This window comes from Triticum aestivum, chromosome 1A, assembly GCF_018294505.1.
Source record: "Triticum aestivum cultivar Chinese Spring chromosome 1A, IWGSC CS RefSeq v2.1, whole genome shotgun sequence".
Classification (NCBI taxonomy): Eukaryota; Viridiplantae; Streptophyta; class Magnoliopsida; order Poales; family Poaceae; genus Triticum; species Triticum aestivum.
This window is the reverse complement of record NC_057794.1, coordinates 580,109,958-580,119,075: the sequence shown is the minus strand read 5'-3', so window position 1 is coordinate 580,119,075 and position 9,118 is coordinate 580,109,958. Positions and strand designations below refer to the sequence as shown.

Genomic DNA, 9,118 nt, shown 5'->3' with positions numbered 1-9,118 from the left:
CCATGTTGGGTAAAAGTATCCCTCGCCGTAGCCTCCAATCGTGTACACACCTCCGTAAACAGGTCTCGATTCTCCACTCGTTGTAGAGAGGACCATAAACGAAGCGTCCCAGTACATCTGTAGATAACCTGCATAAGCGAAGTACTTTTATCGTTAAAAATCTTATCATTTCTACATAGCCAAAGCGACCAAATCACGGCAAGCGCTCCCACCCTAAGTAGAATTCTAAACTTGTGATCAATCCCATGTAACTAGTTGCCAAATATATTAGCAACACTACAAAGAGGGTACAAGCCAGAAGCTATTTGGACGACTGACCATATAGAACGAGCCAATTTACATTGGAAGAACAAATATTTTATTGTCTCATCATGCGGACAAAATACACATTGCGTACTTCCATGCCAATTCCTCTTAATAAGGTTATCTTTAGTAAGAATGACTCCGCGACGAAGATACCATGCAAAGATTTTATTCTTAAGAGGTATCTTCATCTTCCAGATCTTCTTATTATTATCAACTGGCACGTCAGACTGGATCAAAGCTCTATACATAGACTCCACTGAGAATTGCCCATTTCCATGTAGGTTCCAACGAAATAAATCGGACCCCTGTGACAACTGTATCGTGGATAATCGTTGAAGTAATATGTTTCACGATTGGAGTCTAGGTCCAATTAAATCCCTTCTGAACGTCACATTGGGCGGAAATGATTCCAAAACCTTGGCAATAGTATCACCCTTGTGACGTACAATATTGTATAGAGCTGGATATTGTTCCCGGAGAGTAGCATTACCTAACCACTTATCCTCCCAGAATCTAATTTCCGAGTCATTCTTAATTGAGAAGGACCCATAGCGGAAGAACTATTTCTTCGTTGCCATTAATCCCGCCCAAAAATGAGAGTCCCCAGGCTTCCAGTATACCTGGGATATCGCCTTTGAACCCACATATTTTCTTCTAAGGAGGGTTTGCCATACACCATCTTCGGTCAACAACTTAAATAACCATTTGCCAAGGAGGGCTCTATTCTTAACCTCAAGGTCATGAATTCCCAACCCGCCTTGGTCCTTGGGACGGCAAACCACACTCCATTTAGCCAGCCGATATTTCTTTCTCTCGCTATCTCCTTGCCAAAAGAATCTTGATCGGAAGTAATCCAATCTATGTAAAACTCCTTTCGGCAATTGGAAGAAGGAAATCATATACAGTACCATGTTACTTAGTACTGAATTTATGAGGACCAACCTCCCACCTAGAGATAGCAGTTTACCTTTCCAACTGCTAAGCCTTTTTTGTAGTCTCTCCTCGACGTGTTTCCATTCAGCATTTGTGAGTCTTCGATAATGTATCGGTATACCCAAATAAGTGATCGGAAACTGGCCCAACCCGCATCCGAACAGGTCGGCATACAGATGGGCCTCGTCTTGAGCCTCGCCAAAACAAAACAATTCACTTTTATGGAAATTTATCTTAAGCCCTGAGAGTTGCTCGAATGCTGATAAAATTAATTTCAGATTTCTTGCTTTCTCAACGTCATGATCCATAAAGAGAATCGTATCATCGGCATATTGAAGGATAGAAAGACCACCATCCACTAGATGATTTACTACCCCATCAATTTGGCCATCAACATTGGCACGCTCAATCATGACTGCTAACATATCCGCCACTATATTGAATAGCATGGGCGATATTGAGTCACCTTATCGCAATCCTTTCTTTGGTTGGAAATAGTTGCCAACGTCATCATTGACTTTAATGGCAACACTACCTCCAGCCACAAAACTATGGATCATTGCGCGCCACTCTGCAGAAAATCCTTTCATTCTGAGAGTCTGTTGAAGAAAAGACCACTTGACTTTGTCATAAGCCTTTTCAAAGTCAATTTTAAGAACCACCCCATTCAGTTTTTTTCGATGCAATTCATGAACTGTTTCGTGAAGGACAACAACCCCATCTAGGATGTTCCTGCCTTGCATAAAAGCAGTTTGAGAAGGACGAACCACATGTTCAGCAACCGAATTGAGCCTAATAGTCGCTACCTTAGTGAAGATTTTAAAGCTAACATTAAGGAGGCATATTGGACGATATTGTTGTATCCTTTCAGCCTCATTAACCTTAGGTATTAAAATAATTTCACCGAAGTTTAAGCGAAACAACTCTAGTTGACCAGCATGAAGGCAGCCAAACAAGAGTAGGAGATCATGTTTGATAACCTCCCAAAAGTTCTGGTAGAACTCAGCGGGAAAACCATCTGGACCCGGTGCTTTGTTATGCTCCATTAGGAAAACTGCCTTTCTAACTTCCTCCTCAGAAAATGGAGCTGTTAGAAGGCTATTTTCCGCATCAGAAACCTGGGGGATGTCATCTGTTCGAGACTCATCCATCGAGAAGTTTCCTTCCTGAGGAGTCCCGAATATATTTTTATAATAACTAGTGATATAAGACTTAAGTTGCTGGCATATATACTTTAATCCCCATAGAAACTCTAGGGCTTCAAAAAGCGCCGACGACTGAACGATTTGTCGGTAATCACCTTCCAATCGCCTGCGCAGATCCATGATGTCGTCCAGTTCTTCATCTTTTAGGTTTATTAGGCGTTGCGTGTGATGATTACAAAATGAGTAGGAATATCATTGACAGGTGGGCTGAGCTTTTTTCAAAAAAAAAGAGAGAGAAGGAGCTCCCCTCAGTCCGTCTGCAGTCTCTCCTCACTGCAGACAACGGCGGTCAGACTCAAAGCTGAGCGACAGAAAGGAGGAGCGGCGCTGCCGGCGACCCCAATCCGCCCCGTCCCAGGCAGCCACCGACGGACGATTCGAGGTCAGTCCAGCCCTCCTCCTTCCTCTCCTTCCATCCCCTGGCGATTCCTTGTATGTTCTCTTCTTTCCTAGCTCGTTGGCGGCGGTCCGATCAGAAGGAGGGGACGCACGGCCCGTCTCCAACCTCCCGCCAAAACCATCGAGGTGGTGGCAGTCGCTCGTGTTGGAACCTCCAGTCCCTTGCCTCGCTCCTCCTAGCTCTCTCTGTCGTCGTGGCTCTCACCGAGGAAGAAGAAGATCAGAGGAAGAAGAACGAGATTCAGAGAAGTTCAGAAAAATGGTGGACACGGGAGTTTTTCCGGCGCTCGAACGCCTCCTTCCTTTCCTCGAAGACGAACTCGACTTGTCACTCTGTTACAACGTCACCATGCGGCTTTATACCCCGAGCCAGCGCACCGGGCACGCACCCACACCTCCACTCGCACCCCGATCGTGCCCGCGCTCTGACCGCGCCTGCGCCGCGCCCGAACGCGCGTTTCTCACGGTGAGCCTCGCTGGATCGCACCCGATCGGACCGCACGGCTCGCCAACAGACTCACACACACACGCACGCCTACGGTGTACACTTGCAAGGCCACCCCGTGCACCACACGCACGCACGCACACACTACTCGCCACGGACCCGACGCGCCTGACCCAGCCAGCCCGCGCCCATACACGCGCTGGTCGTGTCCGGTGCATCGCCGCGGCTTATTTGCCCTAACATTCGCGCCCTAAGCCGCGGCTCAGAGCAGCCCGACGTCCTTGACGTCGCCGTCATCCACGAGCAAGGCCCGCTCCGCCGCCGGTGCCTTCTTCCACTGCGGGCACTCGCGCTTGAAATGCCCGCGTTCACCGCACTTGTAGCAGCGGCCGCGCCGGTTCCCGTCGAAGCCCGACACCTCGCTGTGCGCCCCGTCGTCGTCGTCCTCTCCGCGCGCACCACCTCGACGCCGCTCGCGCGCCCGCCACTGTGCCGCGGTGAGCATCAGCTGCTCGCCGCCGTGGTTGCCCCCGTCCTGCCCGCGTCGACGCAGCCTCTCGTCGAAGGCTTTCAGTCGCCCCAGCGCGTCCTCGAAGAGCATCGTGTCGACGTCGCAGAACTGCTCGATTCCGGCCACCGCCGCGTATAGGCAGTTCGGCACCGAGTCGAGCAGCTTCTTGACGAGGGCGGTGTCCTCCAGAGTCGATCCCAACGCCGCGTACCGCGCCGCCATCCCACCGAGCCTCTCGGCGAAGTCATCCAAGGTCTCGGCGTCCGCCATGCACAGGAGCTCAAACTCCCCGCGCAGCGTGCCGAGTCGCGCAGCGCGCACGCGATCCGCGCCCATGAACCTGGCCTTCAAGCTCGCCCACACCTCTGCAGCCGTCTTCTTTGACGCCACCTGCAGCAACAAGTTCTCCGCGAGCGCGCCCAGCAGGTATGCCCGCGCGGGCTTGTCCTTCTTCGCGATCACCGCCGTCGCGGTGTCCTCCGGCACGACCACCGCTTCCCACAGCCCGGCGCGTCGAGGTTCGCCTCCATCTTGATCGCCCATGCCGTGTAGTTGTCGCCGGTGAGCTGCGGCACCGCCTGCTGCAGCGATCCGCCCGTACCGCCGCCGTAGGGGACGATCGACATCGCCGGCGCGCCCTGAGCTGAACGTGGCTCTGATACCAATTGTTGGAACCTCCAGTCCCTTGCCTCGCTCCTCCTAGCTCTCTCTGTCGCCGTGGCTCTCACCGAGGAAGAAGAAGATCAGAGGAAGAAGAACGAGATTCAGAGAAGTTCAAAAAAATGGTGGACACAAGAGTTTTTCCGGCGCTCGAACGCCTCCTTCCTTTCCTCGAGCATGAACTCGACTTGTCACTCTGTTACAACGCCACCGTGCGGCTTTATACCCCGAGCCAGCGCACCGGGCACGCACCCACGCCTCCACTCGCACCCTGATCGTGTCCGCGCTCTGACCGTGCCCGAACGCGCGCTTCTCACGGTGAGCCTCGCTGGATCGCGCCCGATCGGACCGCACGGCTCGCCAACAGACTCACACACACACGCACGCCTACGATGTACACTTGCACGGCCACCCCGTGCACCACACGCACGCACGCACACACTACTCGCCGCGGACCTGACGTGCCCGACCCGGCCAGCCCGCGCCCATACACGCGCTGGTCGTATCCGGTGCATCGCCGCGGCTTATTTGCCCTAACACTCGATCCTACGCAAGAGCCATGGTTACGAAATGGTCTTTACACTACAGCGTCGGAATGAATTCTGGTCAACGCTTCGTTGATGGTTCGCTGTATGGATGTTTGCAAGAAGAGTGTCTGTAAGGACATCGTCTCCCTATGCACGGTGGACGGACTCCTCTCGCAGCTCAGTGAATCTCTTCTCCGGAGAGGGCAATGTAGAATCGAAAAACAGAGGAAAAACAGAGAGCACACACAGGTAGTTTCTGGTCCAGCCCCCTTTCGTTGGGAGCCTTCCTTTTCTTTTCTTCAGAGTTGTGTTGCTACAACATTGCAACCTGCCCTCTTACATTGCTGCTGCAGATGCAACAATACCCAGGTGTGCTCCACAGTGCACTGCCCTTATATTGGCAACCAACCTGCTTTTTACTAGCAGTGCTGTAGAATAGATTATTTTTTTGACATGTCTGTAGAACAGATGACCGGGACTACTACCTACCAGATCCTGTGCTTACACAATCGCATCAGGTCCAGTTCAAACAAAATTAATCGACATGTAAACGAAGCTCAATTTCATGAGTGTACAAGGTCGCGTTCTAACAGTGTTATGCCTTAGCTTTGTTGATTTGTTGTACACCATCTACCAACTACAAGACCTCAGTTGCTAGAAGCCATTCCAAACACAAACTGTGAAACCGATGGAGGTGGTTACAAATACAAAAGCTTCTCTGCACTTCAGCTTACACGAGCCTCATTTGTACAGCCAGCCTGTGCACTATCTGAAGCTATTCCTAACCCACCCATAAGATCGGGCAAGGGAAGGCCACGGTGTAAGCAGACACAACGGAATGCGGAATGCTAGCCGCCGGAGTGCAGGGAGGCATCCGTCTCCAAAGCCCCAGGAGGAGCCACAGCCAGGAAAGACCTCTGACGGGACGGTAGTGTAGTGGACACTTCACTGAGGAAGCCGTACGGTCCATGTCTAAGGCGGGGCGGATGCCTTATATAGAAACTCTAATATGCGTCGATGTGTCTTGTGTTTGCACTATTTCCCCATCTGTCTCCATGAAGAAAACGCCCAGCTATAACAGACTTATCAAATTGCAGAATCTCAGCAACAATGGAGCGACCGAGTCCCAGTGAACATCGTATTGATGAGGTGATGTTGCATATGTAGTCAAGATCTACGACCATGGTGTATCTTTTGTCCGAGCTAAGAAAATTATCCCTACTTATTTGCAGGCCACCTATACTGCACTTGTTCCTCAACATTCACGGTCATTGGATGACCTTCCTACGAAAGTAGCCTGTACACTATCACAGGGATCTAATGTAACTAGCATGGACTTTCATCCTTCTCGTCATACACTACTACTAATACTAGGTACAGTCAAGATTGCTAATTTACTCCATCTAAAAAAAATAGATGCAGTCACAACTTTGCAAGTACAAAAGGTGTTTCACGTGATTTGGGTGAAGCTTCGGATTTCAACACCTTATTGATTTTCTTGTCATGATTACTTCTCAAACAGTTGGATCTGCTAATGATGAATTTACACTTTGGGAGATCGGTAGGCATGAGAGGCTGGTCTCAAAGCCCTTCAAAATATGGGACCTGCAAGCATGTTCAACACAATTTCAGGTAACTGGGCACAAGTTGAACCTCTGTATGTAATTTGCTCCTCTTTGCTTTTACTTGTAGTCTCGCAACTTGTTTGCAAGCACCTAATGTTCTATGTGCCTGAGTGACTCACTATCTACCTCTTATGAGAAAAGAGTGTCGTGGCTAAAGACTCTTCCATTGCTGTTAATCGAGTTGCATGGAGCCCTGATGGACACTTGATTGGTTAGTGTCAATATTTCAATCTTCAGCCAGTAACTTTCTGCTCCACTCAGTATGTTATTTGTATTGTGCTTCATTGTTGCTTAAGCTCCCCTTTTTTTGCATTTAGGAGTTGCATTCACAAAACATTTGATCCATCTGAATGCATACCAGCATCCAAACGAAACACGTCAAGTTGTGGAGGTTTGGTCTTCTAATTCCACATCGAACTTCAATTATATAGATGTTACATTTCACTATATTAGATGACTTTTGTTACGGACCCATTTATTCTTCATGTCAGATTGAGGCTCATTCTGGAGGGGTTAATGACATAGCTTTCTCCCTGCCAAATAAGCAACTTTGTGCTGTCACTTGTGGAGATGACAAGCTGATAAGGGTATCTGGCATGTCTTAAATGGTTATCGTCTATTTCCTTTTTCCCTAGCCTGGTCTTCTATGCCCCCCTTCCCGTTTTGTAGGTCTGGGATATGCATGGACAGAAGATATATTCGTTTGAAGGGCATGAGGCACCTGTGTATTCTGTTTGCCCTCATGACATAGGTCCTGTTCAGGTCTGTGTTGTTTGAATACAATATTTAGGCATTAACATGTCAGAGTGCAATGAATATCTATGGTTGCTCCTAAGTCTGTAGGCTGCAAAAGTCTACTCAACTATAGTGTGAATTGAGGCAGTATGGGCCATCATGAGGTTTATGAGTACATAGCTTTTTCAAGCACATCAGCCTTTACCTGGTGTACTGATACCTGATTTTATTGTGTCCTCTGTAGTTCATTTTCTCAACTTCCGTTGACGGGAAAATCAAAGCATGGCTTTATGACGATTTGGGATCTAGGGTGGACTATGATGCTCCAGGAAACTGGTGTACTGCAATGCTCTACAGTGCCGATGGAACTAGGTAAACATAGATGTGGCATTTTTCTCACTAGAAGTATTGTCGATGTAATATTTTACTTGTTGTCAATTTGAAGGTTGTTCTCATGCGGAACAAGCAAACAGGGAGAAACGCATTTGGTTAAGTGGAACCAAAGCGAAGGATCTATCGAGAGGTCATATTCTGGATTCCGTAAAAATCCATCTGGTGTAGTGCAGGGTGTCGTGCAGTTTGATACAGCTCAGAATCAAATTTTAGCTGCTGGCGAAGATAACCAAATTAAGTTTTGGGATGTTGATAACATCAACATGCTTACCTGCATTGAAGCTGACGGAGGCTTGCCAGTTAGTCTCTGTACCCTATTGTCTTTGCTAACATTTTTTCTTCATTTAGTGATCTAACCTCTGTACGTTCTAACAGAGCCTTCCGCGGTTAAGGTTCAATAAAGAAGGCAATCTTCTTGCTGTTACTACAATAGACAGTGGCTTTAAGGTACTTGCAAACGCTGATGGACTCAGATCTTTACTGGCTTTTCGAAGTATTTCGTGTAGCTACAATGCCAGAAACTCCAGACCAAGCCAACAAGGTTCGCTCCATCTTTCCGGAGGAGTCAGCCAACAATGATTCTTGTGTGATGGCTGCATGTAGTGGAAACGTATCCAAGGTGCTCAACGACGATGACCTCCTCAGGGAGATCATTGTCCGCATTAGCTTCTCCAACACCCTCGTCCGTGCCGCCCTCGTCTGCAAGCGATGGTACCAGCACGTCTCTGAACCCCCGTGTGGCGAGCTACAGTTTGGACTCCTACCACGGTGCGCCGGCCAACTTGCTCTGCACCCAGAGCGGCAGAGTCCTCATCAGCTTGTATAACCAGAACCAGGTCAACGGTAACAAATTTACAGTTGGGGTGCACAGTCCGTTATGTATCTCATCCATGCCAAGAAGCTTCAGCTTCACATCTGGCTCCACAAGGGGGACAACTGGTTGCTGGTGAACACCATTTGTTTGCGTGACATGCTTGCTAATTTGAGGATTCCAGGTTGTGAGGTTGATGATGAGCCCACTGCTCCTCTCCGGATAAAACATGTGGGGGACTCTGCTGAGTTTGTGTTCTTGGAGATGGGTCGATGTGCACTCCACCTGGATGTCAAGTGCACGCAGTTGCGTAAAGTGTATGACATGACAGAAGAACTGCATTTGGGTGATATACATCCTCTTATGATGATTTGGCCGCCCATATTCCCCGCGCTCAAGGATAATCCTGCAAGGTTTTGCCTTTTGGCCTTCAGATGATTTTTGTATTTTGCTTTTGTTGAGGTTACATAGTTTTTGCAATGCACACCACTCACTGCACTGCTTGGTATAGCTACGGGGTGGTGTTAGTATATGATCGATTTTTTGGGCCATTTTAACAGTATACTAG

General features: G+C 48.8%; 1 protein-coding gene across 1 annotated transcript; it reads left to right on the top strand.

The window, feature by feature from the left end:
* The first annotated feature begins 4,133 nt into the window (after positions 1-4,133).
* Positions 4,134-8,988, top strand: LOC123055191 (protein TPR1). The gene is made up of 12 exons (XM_044479204.1): positions 4,134-4,317; positions 6,154-6,360; positions 6,509-6,618; positions 6,753-6,822; positions 6,929-7,002; positions 7,103-7,198; positions 7,281-7,373; positions 7,591-7,718; positions 7,792-8,038; positions 8,115-8,239; positions 8,343-8,489; positions 8,598-8,988. The coding sequence occupies exons 1-12, from the start codon at positions 4,134-4,136 to the stop codon at positions 8,986-8,988; spliced, it is 1,872 nt and encodes a 623-aa protein (XP_044335139.1).
* Positions 8,989-9,118: the final 130 nt, after the last annotated feature.

Coding starts and splice junctions, on each gene's coding strand:
- LOC123055191 (XM_044479204.1), top strand. CDS start 4,134: ATGAACCTGGCCTTCAAGCTCGCCCACACCTCTGCAGCCGTCTTCTTT. Junction 7,199..7,280: donor GAGATGACAAGCTGATAAGG/GTATCTGGCATG, acceptor CCCGTTTTGTAG/GTCTGGGATATGCATGGACA. Junction 8,240..8,342: donor CTGGCTTTTCGAAGTATTTC/GTGTAGCTACAA, acceptor GGCTGCATGTAG/TGGAAACGTATCCAAGGTGC.